Consider the following 18,174-nt stretch of genomic DNA (forward strand, 5'->3'; position numbering starts at 1 on the left):
GCGGGAACCGGAATATTATGCACTGCAGTTGATGACAGAGTCACCTCCGTCACATTTACATACCTCTGAAATGACAATGGTCTTCTCTTTAAGCCATAAAATTCAGAGGTCTTGCACCCTTGTCTCGGCACGGTTCATCGCCTTTCTCTTTTGTGGGGTCCATGTGTTTGTTACATCATGTATCTCTCTACAACTCTGATATAAACAACCTAAAATGGCACCCGCGGCCCACAACGCATTGCGCGATCATGTACAAGTATTGTAAGATTTCATCTTGCCCACATGTAGGCGTAAACAAACTCGGTGGTATTTTGGATGCTAAACAAGCAGGCAAACGCAAGCCAAGGCAAAATTTTAGCAACATTTTTGGTTGTTAACCGAAAAATCCATTAACCAGGATGGACGTTAACCGAAGCACCACTGTATGCTCTATTGGTGGGAATGAGTCTGCTATATTGATTCAAATTTTATTTGGCTTTTGTTTTCATTGTAAACATTCCATAAACTGGTGACATATTGCCATGCTTGACAGTGACATCACTATTTGAAAATTTCCCTCACCTAAAAAACTTCTCATCCCATCGTTCACTTAAAATAGATATTCAAAATGTTCGAGTCGTTTGCGAAGGCAGCGTGGGCTAATTGCGTATAAGAACCGCTCGCAATTGCGAATTGGTTCTCATCATACAATTAAACGTGCGTTCAACAGACTCGATCCGTTCACATCTCTAGTAATAGTCGTTCACTTAAAAGTGACATTCAAATGACTCGACTCGTTCGCGAACGTCTCATCTTTACTAGCCGGTGCATAAACAACGCCAAAAAAATATATTTTTTTTACCATCATACATTATGTTTACAACCTATTTGTCTAAATACATGCCCACATATTTCATAGTTTTTGTCGACTGCATTTCCAGTTGTCATTTAAACTGTCATTGTTTTAATTAGCTTTATGAGTGAAAACATAAGAGACAAACACATTAAATCTTGTGATGTAATCTAATCTTAATTCGGTGAGTACGATTGAGTACAATTGCAGACTGTGACGTTTCCGTCAAATATACGACGTAATCCGCACATGTAATGCACTACTTGTCCAATTGAGGGTGCCTATCGGATTACTTTGCAGGCATGCAGTGTAACGAGGAAACCAAAATAATAGGAACAGCTCTCAGTACACTACAAGCACAATAAAACGCATCAAGTTCAATTAAAATATGTCATTCACAATAGTAATCTAACTTGAGCGTTATTATCCTTGTAAATGCTGCATTTCTGATGTGTCAAGATGAGAATGGTGACGATGATGCCATTCAAAACAGGAAGTGGTATTAGACATAATGTATTTCTGTGCTAGTGCCGTCAAATGGCCACCAGATGACACTAACGTACAACATTACAATGTAGAGTAAATCTGTATATACTGTATGTATGGGTATTAAGGTTATGGGTTGGGGTTACGGTTAGGGATGGAGGTAGGGTTAGGACAAGGGTTAGAGCGCTTTTCAAAAACTCAACGATGCTTTACAAGGTAAAACGAAACAAATAACAAATATGAGTGTACAAAATAACAGCGGAGCACAAGAACCATAAAGTATGGAGTTCAGAACAAATGCAGTTAAAACTGCATACAAAAGACAATCTTAAAAGATTGTAATGTGATGTACTACTGAATATGTAAGTTTTAAAGCATTATCAGTTCAAACGTGTGTTTTTCAGTTAGTCTTGAAGGCGGTAAGGTCAGCAGTGTCACGGATGTGTGTTCCAAAGGGAGGGAGCGGCAACAGAGAAGGCTCTGTCCCTCCCATGTTACATTGTAGAACAAAATACATATACCAATATACTGTTAATGTACCAAAAATATCATAAATCCCAAAACTGGGGGCACTTCCTTCTTGCAGCTGCAGCCTTGACTATCTGTGTGTAGGTGTGTGTGTGTGGGGGGTATCAAATAAATTCTCCTGTAGGCAGCTGTGTTCCAGCATGAGACACATGAGGCTGAGTGAGGGCTGGTAGGGTACTTTGTCCTTGAACGCCTCCTGTAAGGCTGTGAAGGATAGCTTTGCTTCAAGATAACGACAGCTCAGCTCAGTGTGTGTGTTTATGCATGAGAGTACGGGATTTGATTTTGTTATGACTCACATACACACTCCCTATGCAAACATTGGTTATAAAAAAAAGACATCTTTATAAATGCAACAATAAAAGAACAAAGGCAACATTGAATAATTAGTATAACCACAATTACAAACAGATGGCTGCAGACAAGCACAACATATCCCCCTGGACACACTCCCGTTGTTTTATCTATGTAACAAAGTTGCAATAATGAGTATTTCAATACAAGTGGATGACAGCAAGGTTAGCGTGTACGTGGTTGTAGGTATTAGTGGTGAATTAGAGAATCAGCAACCCTGTTGACATGCTACAAATACACAAACTGTCAATACATTCTTAATAAACATAAATACTTCTGTGATTGTTACCTTATTAAAGGCCTGTAAGAGCAATTCCATTGATGCATTCCATCTTAAATACACCAAAAAAAAAAAAGATCTGGGGGTGCTCTGATCAACGTGTAGCATCCCTTGGTGTGTTCATGTAAGCCTGCACAGGAGCACACCCGTGGGTCATGTGATTTGTGACTCCTGGATACTTTTTGCGATCAGATCAGAGGTCAGACAGGATGATGGGAAATGAGCTAACAGGCTGCTTGAGGATAAAGCTATCATTGCAAAGGCAGGCGGGTCCGTGTGTCATCGCTCCTGTTTCCCGCTCACGCAGGTGGCGTTGTTGACCAGCGCATACGTGATGACGGGGCTGCTCTTGGGGCACGTCCACGCCGGCTGCTGGCAGGACGAGCTCTCCGTGCGGTAGATCTGCGCGCGCGTCTTGAAGAGGCCGAAGCGAGCGGCAAGCAGGAAGAAGTCGCGGCGGAAAGTGCGTGTGAAGAAGGCATAGAGGAAGGGGTTGGAGCAGGAGTTGATGGGGTAGAAGAGCACCAGCAGCAGCTTGGCGTCTGACACGGTGATGAGCGGCAGCTTGAGCGCCGCCGACACAGCGAAGAAGGAGATGGGCGCCATGCAGAGGAAGTCGGTGAAGATGAGCACGGCCATGCGCTGGGCCACGTGGGTGTCGGCGCGGGCCGGCGCCGCAGACGGGTTGCGCACGGTCAGGTAGATGCTAAGGTAGCAGCCGCACACGCACACAAAGGCCAGGATGTTGAGGAGGAGTAGCGACACCACGTATACCTGAGACGCCACAGACTCCACGTCCATCGGAAGACAGATGCTCACCTGTGACACAGACACTTCATTAGCTACACCTAACGACACCTTTAACGGGTGCCAGCCAGTGCGGCTGTGCGGACGTTGGTAAACCTCACTAATTGACACCTGAAGGGGCGCCACACACGGGAGGCGACAAACGACTGCGATTGACGAAACTCATCGCCATCGCGTAACAAACCATGCACGAGCGGCTGTGACCAGCGACACCCGTGAACAACTTGTTCACATCCAGAGCGAATTGTACGAGTCTCCCATGGTTTTGATTGGCTGGCAGAGGTGGAGGGAATTTGGGGGTATCAAAGTAGTTCAGAGGAGGAAAAGTGCCGGTGTTGATCGAGTACTCTTGCTAGAACTGGATCTTGCTGGCATTGAAGATAAACTTACAGAAATTTCCGTGTAAAATGAATGTACACATACCCGATATGTTTACTCTGGCATCGACGAGTTCCTATGCCATTTTTTTCTTTATATCTCTATATTCTTTTTTAGAAATGTCAAATAGCTCCGGGAAATTGGTCGATCAATGAAACTCCTGCTGATTGGTCCTCGTCTGGGCAACAGCGATGAAAAGTTGAACATTTTTCAACTTTCTGGGATCGCGTCACAAGCCAGCGTGTACATAATGACACGCACGAACGCCAACTTTCACGCGCACAAATTTTGCTTGTCGCTTGGCTGGACGGTGACACGCACAGGTTCCATTGAAAATGAATGGAGTAGAGGTGATGTCGCCTCCCGTGTGTGGCGCCCATAAGAGTCAAGCTGGATGTGAAGTTGACAGTCTGGGCTTTTAGCTTGATGGCTCGCGTTCTCATCTCTCATTCGTTGTTTCAAGCCCAGGGCCGAATGCGGAACCATAAAAATAGGAGGTGTATAGTGGTGTAAAAAAGTGTTTGTCTCCTTCCTGAATTCTTATATTTTTGCATGTTTGTCACGCTTACGCTTACAGTAAATGTTTCACATCATCAAACAAATTTGAATATGATATATATAATGACAACACAACTGAACACTAAATGCAGTTTTTAAATTAAAGTTTTTTATTATTAAGGGAGAAAAAAAATCCAAACCTACATGGCCCTGTGTGAAAAAGTGATTGCCCCCTAAACCTAATAACTGGTTGGGCCCCCCTTAGCAGCAACAACTGCAATCAAGTGTTTGTGATAACTTGCAATGAGTCTCTTACAGCGCTGGGGAGGAATTTTGGCCCACTCATCTTTGCAGAATTGTTGTAATTCAGCCACATTGGAGGGTTTTCCAGCATGAACCACATTTTTAAGGTCATGCCACAGCATCTCAATAGGATTCAGGTCAGGACTTTGACTAGGCCACTCCAAAGTCTTCATTTAGTTTTTCTTCATCCATTCAGAGGTGGACTTGCTGGTGTGTTTTGGATCATTGTCCTGCTGCAGAACCCAAGTTGGTTTCAGCTTGAGGTCACAAAAATATGGCCAGACATTCTCCTTCAGGATTTTTTGGTAGACAGCAGAATTCATGGTTCCATTTATCACAGCAGGTCTTCCAAGTCCTGAAGCAGCAAAACAGCCCCACACCATCACACTACCACCACCATATTTTACTGCTGGTATGATGTTATTTTTCTGAAATGTGGCGTTACTTTTACATCAGATGTAATGGGACACACACCTTCCAAAAAGTTAAACTTTTGTCTTGTGAGACCACAGAGTATTTCCCCAAAGGTTTTGGCGGTCATCAAGATGTTTTCTGGCAAAATTGAGACGAGCCTTAATGTTCTTTTTGTTCAGCAGTGGTTTTCATCTTGGAACCCATTTTTACCCAGTGTCTTTCTTATGGTGGAGTCATGAACTCTGACCTTAACTGAGGCAAGTGAGGCCTGCAGTTCTTTAGATGTTGTTGTGGGGTCTTTTTGACCTCTTGGATGAGTCGTCGCTACACTCTTGGGGTAATTTTGGTTGGCCTGGCGAATCGACTCCTGGGAAGGTTCATCACCGTTCCATCTTCGTAAGGCACGTCCTATTTAACTTCATTTAAAAACTGCATTTTTTGTTCAGTTGTGTTGTCATTGACTAATAATTATATAACAAACACACATACATATATATGTATATATATATATATATAAATATAAAAATATATACAGATTTTGGCTTTTATAGCCTGTGGTCTTAAACTTTTGATCAGCTGATAAACAGCCTCGTCAGCGTCTTGTAATATTTTGGAGTTAAATACGGGGCAAAAGCATTGGCTACAGCTCTTGCTATAAATAAAAAATGATCTTGTGTTGTGTGTTATTAGATGTGTACAGATGTACCTAATAAAGTGGGGTGTACTCACCTTGCTGTAGCTGCTAACCCCCAGCATGGGAAGCAGCGCTGCCAGGCAGGAAAAGATCCACCCGGCCGCCATGACCATGCAGGCGTGCCTCAGACGAAACTTGCGGTCCAGCCGCAGGGCGTGTGTGATGGTGTGCCAACGCTCCAACGTGATGGCTGTCAGCGTGAATACAGACAGCTCGCTGGCAAATACCTGACGCACACAACACATGCTGTTGACCTTTGACCCGCCACCATACATCACATGTGGGCGCGTACGCACCGTGAAGAAGCCGGCGGCGCCGCAGCCCAGGCCCGTCTGCCAGTCGATGGCGTGGTTGTAGTAGTGGCCCCGTGTCAACGTGTCCACCGTTGCTATGACCACCAGGTAGACGCCCATGCAGAGGTCAGCAAACGCCAGGTGGCACATGAGGAAGCGCGGCACCGTCAGTTTGGAGCGACTGCCTGCCAACAAGAGAGGAGAAAAAAAAAAAAAAAACACTCTTTCCTGCCACTTCATTAGGCACACTTGCACAATGAGATCCCATTCAAGAATGATGCTTTTTCCATTTTAGGTCGCTAACCTGAATACCTGGGCCCGTATTCAAAAAGCATCTTAAGGCTAAAAGTAGCTCTTAGTGACGTCACTTTTAGACAAACCTTAGAATTCCTCGCATTCTAAGATTTTTCTATATCTATATCTTTTTCTATATATTTATTCTATATCCAAATTATATTTAATTAGCTTTTCATGCATTTAATGAGCAGTGAAAGGTGGCGTGAGATTAACAAAATTACGTAATTGATTATTAAATACAGTAAATTATATAAATAAAAACAAAAAATAATATAATATAAAAAAATTATAAAATCAAATCATAATAACAATATTATAATCATATATAATATAATGATAAAAATATTAATTAATCTAATTAATTAATAATTTATTTGTCATTAAAAGTCACCCATTGGGAGCTGGTGGGCAGGATCAGTGATCTGATTGGTTGAAATGGAGTCGGTAGTTTTTAAATAGATATGTAGATGGTACCTAACAATACGAGGAGCACGGCCATGTTCCCCAGCAGCGTGAGGACAGAGACGATCCAGATGAGGGCCCTCAGGGGGACGGCGGCCATGATGTCCTCGCAGGGGTTGAAGGCATCCGGCATGGGGCTGCAGGTGGAGTTGAAGCTGGAGCAGTGGTCCCTGAAGAAGGGGCCATCATCTCGGGCTTTGGGGAGGGAGCACAGGGGGTTCCACCTGGAACTGACAAAAACACAGAAATGTATTAAACACGCTTCTGCTATGAATGACTAAAAAAAAAAAAAGTGTCCCATTTGAGCTTTAATGGTGGCAATAAATAGCCGCTTTGTTACAGAAGATAAAAGCCACCATCTTTGCTTTGAAGAAACAACAGGGAATTGTCATGAATATGAAATGATATTGGAGCACAATTTAAGGAGAGTAACCACAATAGAACATTTACTGTGTCATTGTTTTATGATAAAAATACTTCATGTACTGGATGAAAAAAAACAAAACAGATAAAAAAATACAAGAATGTAGCCTAGCTTGACTTGAAGCTACACTAAGCTATGCTACGCTAACAACCTGCTTTTGCTGCGTACGTGTCCGCAGCTTGTCTTTCATTGGCCCTCGGAATAGTCTAAAAAGGAAATTAAGTCATTATTAATGACTTATATTATTAGATATTAAACTAACTTGCTTTGTCACCTAACATCAGTTAGCTTAGCATATATTGGCCTACATTGCTCTTAGCATCTTTAATGCATGTCCTTCAATTTTTCTGTATGCACACTAGGGGCTGGAATCCCTGGCTACCTCACAATTTGATGCGATTACGATTCAGAGGCCTGCGATGTGATGATAAAGTGCACCAGTAGCAGCATGTATAAAACTAACAAACTTCAGCATATTCTGAGTAACCAACATAAAAAAAATCTGCCATTAATTCACAAGTAATTAATAAACTTCTGAATTCAAACTAAAGTCCCGAGCATAGAATCTCTGACAAAATATTATTTTTGCTGTATAGCAAAGTCAAAAACAGCTTTCATACGAAATATAGATTTCTGTACCAGCGGCTCTCACACAAGAATAATGCTTGCAGACAACAGTATATTATGAACAACCAAAAAATCTAGGCTGCACTTATTCACAATTGGAGTGTCAGTGAAATAACGTTGCAATGGGACGTTGTATCTGGGTTCCAAAGGGCGGAACAATCGAATACAGCCAAAAATGCTTTGCAATATAAGTTGCGATTGAATTTGTGATTTGCTTCAGCTTTTCCGAGTTGGGTGGAAAATTAGTTATCGCCTGCGCGATGGTTCTCTAGTTCTCTAGTTCGGGTGGAAACGTGCTGTGTGGTTTCTCATATTTGTCATGTTCCTAAAATATTTAAGCTTGTATGACAAAGTTAGCATATTGTCTGATTCTTGTCCAGCTCATTTTTACCTTCAACTATATGAAAGCCAAAGTGCTTCCAGACGCTCACTTTAAATCCAGCGGGTGCAGCGTCGCTACACAATACGTACCCGGAACGCAGTGGGTTCAACTGGGTTCAACGCATGTGCAGAATGCGTCTACATCCGGTCGGCCTATTTTTCGGCAGTCACATGTTAGGCATGTGTAATCTACGCCATCCGTCGATCTATTTTACGGTAGCAAGCAATATACGCCCCCTCCCTTCTCCCAAAAACGTTATTAAAATAGATAGAAATTGGAGAAAGTACAACAAAAGCACCAATTTTTTTCTCATACCATATCCATAGTGCAAGTGGACAATTTATAAGCCATCTTTTCTTTGTTCCATAAATTTTACGTTTTTTTTCGCCACTGAAAAAAATACACACAAAAGCATTTGCTAGGAAGATATGTTTGGATGGATGGTATTTTTCCGTTTAGAAAAAAACCTCTAGCTGAATCCTCTAGATTAATCCATCATTGCACTGTTTACGGTTGTTTACATTGAAATATCAATATGTGTTTTATTGTATTTATTTACGTATTTATACGTAACCGGATATGACGTTAACGTCTGCGCTACATGCTTTGCGTAAGTTTTTACATCGCTCACTCTTGGGGGATGTCATACGATGATAGAAACATCCCCAATGCTAACCATGTACTTTAGAGTCACTTATAAAATAGGCTCTCAACAAATTACATGTATGAAGTATGGTTATTGACCATTTATGTTCATACATTTAAAAAATAATAACTACCACAGCACGTGGTAGCGCTGTGGTAAAAATTAGCTGAAGGGGGAAGTGGTGTAGTGCTCAGGCATGCGCGACACCGATTGCGTTCCGGGTAGGTATTGCGCAGTGACACGCTCAGCCATTCTGGTAGCGTCTTACAGTTAGGTGCATCACCATAAACTGTCCAGGCGGCACTTCCGCTTTCCGTGTTTTTGTTCAGTTTTTTTTTGTTCCGTCAGCATCGATTATTGACATTTATGAATTGATTAATAATCGTCAATGTCCGCATCACGATGCATCAAAGAATCGATTATTTTCACCACCCCTAATGCACACAATAATGGTAAAAATATAAAATTCTGCCTTTACATTACAAACATTAGGAACACCTCTACAAGCGCACCTGTTACTGTATAGGTTGAGGAAGACGCAGCAGTGTGACGGGTACGTGACCTGGGCAAGGCTTAGCTTGGCAAAGGCCTGCCGTGGGGGAAGCTTCTTCAGGTGAACCACCGACTCAGCAATGAGCCATTGGAGTCCAACCAGGATGGCATCGGGCAGGGAGCTGAGCGCTGTGTGGGAGACGTCCCTAAAAGGCAACAAAAAGTGTTCAATGATGGACGTGTGGGAGGAATAATGGGTGCTAAGAAGTGGTTATTTGTGGCAAAGTGTGCCTAAGAAGGATGATTCACTGCTGCATGCCATGCTTACAGTACAACCAACTCACTGGAACCCGTAAAGGCGTTTGGATGGATGTGAGCAAGTTGTCTGTTGCCTTTCAGAGACCTTCAGAGAGAGAAATATGATTGGTCCAATACTCCTGCAAATGTATCATACTTCTGCTGTGACTCACAATCTGTGCATCTTGGTGCCGTTGAAGGCGTCTCTCGCCACCTCCTTGATGCCATTTCTGGTGAGCCGTCTGTCATCACAGAGAGCAGCCAAATGATTTACTTTTAAGGCCAAAGTGTAAAAAATTCCCAGGCGCGGATTTAGAGGCGGGTGTGGGGGTGTACATATTAATGCAAGATAATGTATATTGTTATTAAATCGGAATGATGTGGGCCTACGGCCTCGGCCACACCCCCCCTTTTCAAAAAAGCTAGTTCCACCCCTGTTTCCCAACAGTCTTTGAATGATTAGAGATCATTTTTCTGCTTGTGAATCCATAAACTTGATGATATTAACTGAGGGTCTGGACCTACAAAATCTAATACCAATACATGCTGCATACAGACATGTGCACTTTTAATATGCTTATTCTTTATGTGGATTATTTATTTAATATTTTGACCCTGTCATGATGTTAAATCATCAAAAGTGAGCATTACTCTCTTACTAAAAAAGAAGCTCTCGTATTAGATAGCATATCATATGCCTAATGGCCTAAACGTAACAAAAAAAGTGTATTGAATTGTTATTTTGTTATGTATTGTAGTATACATACTACATACATTATATTAAGTATTTTTTATATATTTATATTTTGTGTATTAACAATAATACTATGATGTATTTTATTAGTGTTTATTTATTATTTGTATTTTCTTATGTATTTTTTCATTATTCTGTATTGATAGTATGTTCAATTGACATCAAAATATTGAAATAAATGTCTATAATTGAAAAAAATCTGAAAACATGTATATAATAATAATAACAAATAATATAAATAATAATACAAATATTATAAAATAAATGCCAATAGTTTAAAAAATCTTACAAATTAATATAAAAGTAAAAACAAAAAGGTAATTAAATATCTATCATTTGTATAGTATAATGACAAAATTAATATAATAGCAAAAAAATACTGAAATCTATATAATTTAAAATATAAATATAAATATATATAAATATTTTAAATATATAAAAATATAATTTAACAAAAATATAGAAATAAATGTCTATCCTTTTAAAAATATAATGAAAGAGTGAATATAATAATGATTATGATAATAACATTAGAAATCTTAAAATAAATGTCTACTTGTAAAAATATGAAAAGTTTATATAACAATAATAAAACAACATATTGAAATAAATGACAATAGCTTTAAAAATCTCAGAAAATTAATATAATAATAAAAATAAAAAAGACTGACATATACATCTATGATTCAAAAACATAATCAGTCCAGACTAATAATTAAAAAGAATAACAAAAGTGAAATAGGGCTGCACGGTGGCCGAGTGGTTAGCATGTCGGCCACACAGTCAGGAGGTCAGGAAGATCTTAGTTCGAATCTCCATCTGGGCATCTCTGTGTGGAGTTTGCATGTTCTCCCCGTGTGTGTGTGGGTTTTCTCCGGGTACTCCGGCTTCCTCCCACATTCCAAAAACATGCATGTTAGGTTAATTATTGTAAGGAAAAATACTAAAATAGCTGTAGTTTTAAAAATATAATGAAACCAATAATATAATAATAACAAAATATTGAAATTCTAAAGTCAAAATTTTTAAAAATATAATGAAAAAGTGAATATAATAATGATAATACCATAAAAATATTGAAATAAATCTATAATTTAAAACATATATAATGAAAAAATAAATAATGTACAATAAATTGTTCTTACCCCCTCGAGCCTAATGAGGATAAGCGGCATAGAAATTGTGCTTACATGTCTCTGATGGTACGCCTGCAGAGGCCGTTGAAGGCGTTGGTGGGCACTTCCTGTATGTGCTTGTTGTCGTGCAGGTCGCTAGGCAACACATATCAGGTACAATACAAGATATACTGCATCACCATCAGGACCCCTGAAGCATTTCCATGCATGCATATGCATTTTACACACGCTTGTCATGGTGTGTGCGCGTGTGTGTACATGTGTCGTGGGGCCTACAACAGCATGCAGTCGGCGGCCGAGTGGATCTTAGAGAAGTCTGGGAACGTGGCGAGTCCCGTGTTGGAGATGATCCTGCAAAGTGGACACAAAGCACCAAACGTCGTGTGCAGTCACAACACCAAGCGGCAGGTTCTCAGTGTGTGTGTGTGTGTGTGTGTGTGTGTGTGTGTGTGTGTGTGTGTGTGTGTGTATCAAATAATACCACACACACACACACAGAGCGGTTTGTGTACAAGTGCACTACATCCTTACGTTTGTTTCTAATATTTTAGCTACCTTTTTGAAGCTTCAATGTACGTACATACAGTATATGTAACAACAATCAACTAAATGTTGTTAAATGAATACCACTCTGACAGTGAGACTGAGAAGTACAGGTGTACCTAATCAAGTGGCCTGTGGGTCTCAGAGATAATGCACCTTTCCTTGCAAGGAGCTTCCATACCAAGCTGCATATGTGATATAAGAGCTGAGCTCTAAATATAACTCCAAGTGATGAATAATTACTCAATTCAAAAACTGCTGACTGAATTCCTGGCCCTGCATTTTTAACGACTACAATTTTCAAATAGGCTCACACCCTCGGAACCATAAGAGAAACATGATAACATAATAATAACAACACGGTTCTTCTTCCTGAGGCAAGAACTCACAGGCGCTGCAGGTTGACAATGTCCTTGAACGCATCCCTGTCAATGTGCCTCAGGTGTTTGGACTTTGTGATGGTTCTGAAAGACACGGCAAAAAAGTCCAGCAGTGTCACTTGGGAACAAAATCAAAGTTTCCGTTCAGCTCCACTCACATCTCGCCGAGTTCAGGGAGGTCGGAGAACGCAAACGCTCCGATTGTCTCCAGTGCGACGTTTCCTGAGATGAAGCTATGAGAAAGCACACAAAAGATGAGATTTGTTGTTGTAGGATTGCAGTTCTCCAATTTCCCCACGAGGAAGCGAGTGTGTATTGGAATGCACAAGTATGTCCTCAGGGCTACATTGTGGTTGTCTGCTTCCTGTATGCTGTGTTTAGACTCGAGCGCTGTCTCTCGCTTCAAGAGTTCTTCATGTTCCACAACAAAGACTATGTGTAGTGTTTATATCACATTTTGCACTTGTCATGATGCTAAATCATCAAAAGTCAGAATTATAGTCTACGGATGTGAAAACTGAATTTTTGATGTATTGGATATCATACTGTACAGTATATTTCTCATGTGGCCGAAGCTAATAAAGTCTATTTTTATTTTTATTTTGGTTCATATTTGTTTATATATATATTTTTTTAATACTTATAATAATTATGTATTTTTTCAAATTCAATATGTATTTTCAACAGTTTCAACATTTCATTTTTTTATTAATAAAATTATATTAAATTAACAATATTAAAATGTCTGTAGTTTTTAAAATAGAATGAAAAAAATAATATAATAATAATAATAATAATACTGAAATAAATGGCAGTAATTTTAAACATATTATGAAAAAATATAATATAAAAATAGTTAAATAAATGTGTAATTTTCAAAATATGAAAAAATACTACAATATAAAATAAACATGATAAATGTCTATAGTTTTTAAAATATAATTTAAAAGTTAATATTATAATAATACAATAATACTGAAATAAATGACAATAATCTTTAAAATGTAACGAAAAATATAATAACAAACATATTTAAATAAATGTTTATATTTTAAAAATATGAAAAAATAATATAACATAAAATCAACATACAACATAAAAATATTAAAATCTAGGTAGTTGTAAAAATATGAGAAAATGTATGTTCAAAAATATTGAAATAAATGTCTAGAATTTGAAACATTTCATGAAACTGATAACAACACCAATAACAACATACAAATATTGAAATAAATGTCTACAAGACGTGTTTAGACTCGAGCACTGCTTCTCACCTCAAGAGTTCTTCATGTTCCACAACAAAGACTAAACAAGAAAGAAAAAGGCACCACGTGTGTTGCTGCACTTACATGTCAGCCACCAGAGGGATGCCGGCGAAAGCGAAGGAAGCGATGGTCCTCAGGTTGTCGTTGTTTAGGATTGTCCTAGAGTTTGGGTGTGAGGGGACAGACAAAACATTGTGGACAAGTAGTGCTCATATTATAGATGTTGATGAGAGTCACACTCACAGTTTCCTAAGCTGGTGCAGGTCAGTGAAGGCACCGTGAGGGATGACTCGGATTTTGGTCTGCTTCATCTCCCTGGTGACACACACACACACTTGTGTCAACACTCCTGTCTAATTTTGTGTGTGTGTGTGTGTGTGTGTGCGTTTTGCATGCAGTCAGGGAGGTTTGTCCTTCACATTGCATGAGGTGGGGGGGCTGGATCACACCTGCATGGAGCCTTGACCTTGGAGGGAACACACACATCGCCAGCTGGGAGTTCTCCTGCCATTAAGTGTGTCCTCATCCTTGCGTGTGAGGCTGCTCATGCATAAGGATCTTCTTTACATCTAACAAGTGTTTGCACGTGGCATCCGCCTCCTGGTTGGCTGTCAGAAGTACCCAGCAGCACCTTTCCTCCAAAACTTGTAGCAAGATGGCGTCTTAGCTCACAACAGCCGATGCTAACAAGCCCTTATCTAAGGGTTAGACATTCTTCTAACATCTGCTCTGCAAATGTTACAAAGAAAATGGCTGAAAGGTCAAAAAACAGACATTTTGTTTGTACAAGTAAATTGTGCAAATTGGCATTTTAAAATCATTTAAAAAACATTTTAAAAATGATAAACATATTTAAGTAAAAGTAAAAAAATTCAAATAAAACTTTTATAAAAATGCCATTGGACATTGAAATTGCCAAATTGTTGAAATTGTCAACTGCCTTCCTTCAGCACCTTATAAGACAGGATGTGGACAACATTTACAACAGGTCAAAACGTACACATATGAAATATTAAATATAAAGACAATAAATGATCAGTGAAAGATATCGAGAAGGGGCAGGATTAACTCAACTCTGCTTGTTCCTTCTCCATTTCGGACCTGTGGAATTGTGCAAATGTAACCACGTGATGCTCCCTAATCGAAGAATGTCTGCAACAAATATCATACGCACGCACTAAATCAGCAAGTGGCGCTATGACCCCTAAACACAAGATTATTTTAGCCAATTTGAAGAAAGTCATTTCCGGAAAAGGCACCAAGACAGCAATTATGGTGGAAAAGCAAATCCTATGGTATGAGGACTGACAAGGGTAGTGCACATACAGCTGAATATCACACTCAAATGAATCATCAAAATCAATCAAATAAAACAACATTTTAAAATGAATAAGTCATATGTATATGTTTTTTGATTACTAATGAAATACAACTTTAAAAAGAATACGTTTTTGGAAAAGGATAAAATTGATGTTAACATTTGACATGAAACTACTCGTACAAGTTTTTGAAATAACTTCAAATGCAGTTTAAATGTGTGTGTGGAGGCGGGGATGGCAAAATGCATAAAACGCAGATATATGCATATGCATATATACTTTTTAAAAATGTTTAAAAATGGCCTAATTCACATTGCATGGGTCAAATTTTGTATAAAAGTATTCTTTCATATACCGCTGACTAAAATACCTGTTCTATTACACACAACACATTTGCAGTGCATTACTACGTCAATGTGTGTGTGTGTGTGTTTGTGTGTGTGTGTTACTCACACATATTGCACGTTTGAGGAAATGTTCCTGGGAATGTCCCACAGGGAAGTAGTAACATAAGCAAAGGGCTCGTTTGGACAATAATCACAACAAAAATATTGAAATAAATGTCTAATTTTAAAATATAATTGAAAACATATACATAACAATAACCATAACCTAAAAGCATTGAAATAGATAGCTGCAATTTGAAACATATAGTGAAACTGATAACAACACCAATAAGATACATACAAATATTGAAATAAATGTCTACAAGACGTGTTTAGACTCGAGCACTCGAGCACACCTCAAGAGTTCTTCATGTTCCACAGCAAAGACTAAACAAGAAAAGTCATCACATGTGTTGTCGCACTTACAGTATATGGGGATGGCAAAATACATATATATGCATATGCATAAATATGCATATGCATATATCCTTTCAACATTTTTTTTTAAATGGTCTCATTCACAATGCATGGGTCAAATTTTGTATAAAAGTATTCTTTCATAGTATACTGTAACTAACTAACATGCTAACTAAACTACCTTTTCTATTACACAACACAACATTTGCACTACATTACTACATCAGCGTGTGCGTGTGTTACTCACACATATTGCGCGTTGGAGGAAATGTTCCTGGGAATCTCGTTCACTCCCACAGGGAAGTAGTAACACAAGCATAGGGCTCGTTTGGACAGTCTTGCAGACATCCCGTCCATCTTGCCCACCACAGCTGCTGCAATTACTATCATCATCATCTTCATTCTGAACATCACCGTTGGTCCACTTGCCATGCTTCTTCTCACTCTAACGTGGTGTACGCATCATGCACTAGCTCACAATGAAGCCCAGTGAAGTTTTGTTGTGTGTGTAAGCTTTAGGGGGCGTGTGTGTGTGTGTGTGTGTGTGTGTGTGTGTGTATGACTGAGGTCTCTGCTACATTGTGTGTGTGTGTGTGTGTGTGTGTGTGTAGACCACCTGAAAAGGAGAATTATTGAATCAGGACAATCAGACACGACCTTTCCTCAGACCACGTCTGTAATGACTGAGAACTGACTTACACACATTTTACATTAGCATTAACATTAACATTTAACATTAGCAGCTTCAACATAGAGCGAAATATTTGGGAAAAATGTTTCAACAACACACACAGCAACTGGCAAAATATTCCTATTCTACTAATGTACTATAAAATGTACTTATTTGTAATGCACACACATAACAGATACTCCAGCAAATACACACACACACTCCTGATCAAAATCTTCAGACCAGTTGATAAATTGCTAGAATTACCATTTTTCACATTTGGATCTTAATGAGGTTTTAAGTAGAGCTACAATATGCAAAAACAAGAAGGGGGAGTGAGACAAAAAACACTTTGAAAAAGTAATTTATTGAAAACAACAATTAAACTGAAATAGGCTGTTTATCCATCCATCCATTTCCTATACCGCTTCTCCTCTTGAGGGTCGTTATCAGCTGATCAAAAGTTTAAGACCACAGACTATGAAAGCCAAAATCTGCTCAAAATGTTCATTTTCTGTCAGGCATTCCCACTGTCATGCCCTCCTGATGGTAAAGCTAAGAAGCTTTCTCTTTTTCAACATGGTTGGATTGTGGAGCTGCATAAGCAAGGCCTCTCGCAGCGTGCCATTGCTGCTAAGGTTGGGAGCAGTAAATCAGTCATTCTACATTTTTTGAAAGATCCTGAGCATTATGGAACACAAAAGTCAAGTGGTGGACCCAAGAAAAGCTGAGCCGGAGGATCTGATTGGCTGTCCATCAAGACACAGGGCGGTCTTCCATCCAAATTAAGGCCCTTGCTGGTGCTGACTGCAGCGCAATAACCATCAGACGGCATCTGCGGGAAAAGAGGTTAAAAAAACAATTCAAAGACCTCGTCTCCTTCAACGCCACAAAACTGCCCGTTTAGACTTTGCCAGGGAGCATCAAACATGGGACATTGAAAGGTAGAAAAAAGTTTTATTCTCTGATGACAAAAAATGTAACCTTGGTGGTCCAGATGGCTTCCAATGTTACTGGCATGACAAGGAGATCCCACCTGAGATGTTTTCTACCCGGCACACTGGAGGGGGGTCCATCATGATCTGGGGTGCTTTTTCATTCAGTGGAACACTGGAGCTTCAGGTGGTGCAGGGTCGTCAAACGGTGGCTGTTTACGTGCAGATGTTGCAGGGGCATCCCTCATGACTGAGGGCCCTCGTCTGTGTGGTAACAGCTGGGATTTTCAACAGGACAACGCTGCAGTTCACAATGCTCGCTTGACCAAGGACTTCTTCAGGGAGAATAACATCACTCTTTTGGACCATCCTGCATGTTCCCCTCATTTAAATCCCATAGAGAACATTTGGGGATGGATAACAAGGGAAGTTTATAAAAATGGCCATCAGTTCCAGACAGTTGATGCCCTTGGTGAAGCCATCTTCACCACTTGGAGCAATGTTCCCACTAGCCTCCTGGAAACACTCGCATCAAGCATGCCCAAACCCATTTTTGAAGTGATGAACAAGAACGGTGGAGCTACTCATTACTGAGTCCTACTGAGAACATTTTTGTTCTGGTTTGGAGAGTTTTTTGTTATTTTTGAGCGATGGTCTTAAACTTTTGATCAGCTGATAAACAGCCTATTTCAGTTTAATTGTTGTTTTCAATCAATTACCTTTTCAAAATGTTTTTTGTCTCACTCCCCCTTCATGTTTTTGCATATTGTAGCTCTACTTAAAACCTCATTAAGATCCAAATGTGCAAAATGAAAATTCTAGCAATTTTTCAACTGGTCTTAAGATTTGGATCAGGAGTGTATATACCGGCCTGT

At 39.5% G+C, this 18,174-nt stretch overlaps 1 protein-coding gene across 4 annotated transcripts; it reads right to left on the reverse strand.

Annotated features, from left to right (window-relative positions):
* Window positions 1–969: 969 nt before the first annotated feature.
* Window positions 970–16,191, reverse strand: fshr (follicle stimulating hormone receptor). Of its 4 annotated transcripts, none has more exons than XM_054767778.1 (15): window positions 15,942–16,069; window positions 14,022–14,296; window positions 13,816–13,887; window positions 13,657–13,731; window positions 12,466–12,540; window positions 12,317–12,391; window positions 11,661–11,735; window positions 11,439–11,519; window positions 9,668–9,736; window positions 9,526–9,600; window positions 9,218–9,403; window positions 6,639–6,856; window positions 5,871–6,052; window positions 5,610–5,801; window positions 971–3,299 (listed from the first exon to the last, which is right to left on the reverse strand). In XM_054767778.1, exons 2-15 carry the CDS (start codon window positions 14,096–14,098, stop codon window positions 2,760–2,762), a joined length of 1,992 nt encoding a protein of 663 aa, XP_054623753.1. In that variant the 5' UTR covers window positions 14,099–14,296; window positions 15,942–16,069; the 3' UTR covers window positions 971–2,759. The 4 variants fall into 4 exon arrangements, with proteins under 4 accessions (XP_054623751.1, XP_054623753.1, XP_054623752.1 ...); XM_054767777.1 differs by having other exon boundaries at window positions 14,022–14,301; window positions 15,942–16,049; XM_054767776.1 differs by lacking the exon at window positions 14,022–14,296 and having other exon boundaries at window positions 970–3,299; window positions 6,639–6,850; window positions 15,942–16,191.
* Between the last annotated feature and the right edge of the window lie 1,983 nt (window positions 16,192–18,174).

The sequence above is a fragment of the Dunckerocampus dactyliophorus genome, chromosome 2 (genome assembly GCF_027744805.1).
Source record: "Dunckerocampus dactyliophorus isolate RoL2022-P2 chromosome 2, RoL_Ddac_1.1, whole genome shotgun sequence".
NCBI classification, from domain to species: domain Eukaryota; kingdom Metazoa; phylum Chordata; class Actinopteri; order Syngnathiformes; family Syngnathidae; genus Dunckerocampus; species Dunckerocampus dactyliophorus.

Coding starts and splice junctions, on each gene's coding strand:
- fshr (XM_054767775.1), bottom strand. CDS start 16,126: ATGGCAAGTGGACCAACGGTGATGTTCAGAATGAAGATGATGATGATA. Junction 5,802..5,870: donor GCGCCGCCGGCTTCTTCACG/GTGCGTACGCGC, acceptor TGTGTGCGTCAG/GTATTTGCCAGCGAGCTGTC. Junction 3,300..5,609: donor GGGTTAGCAGCTACAGCAAG/GTGAGTACACCC, acceptor TCTGTGTCACAG/GTGAGCATCTGTCTTCCGAT.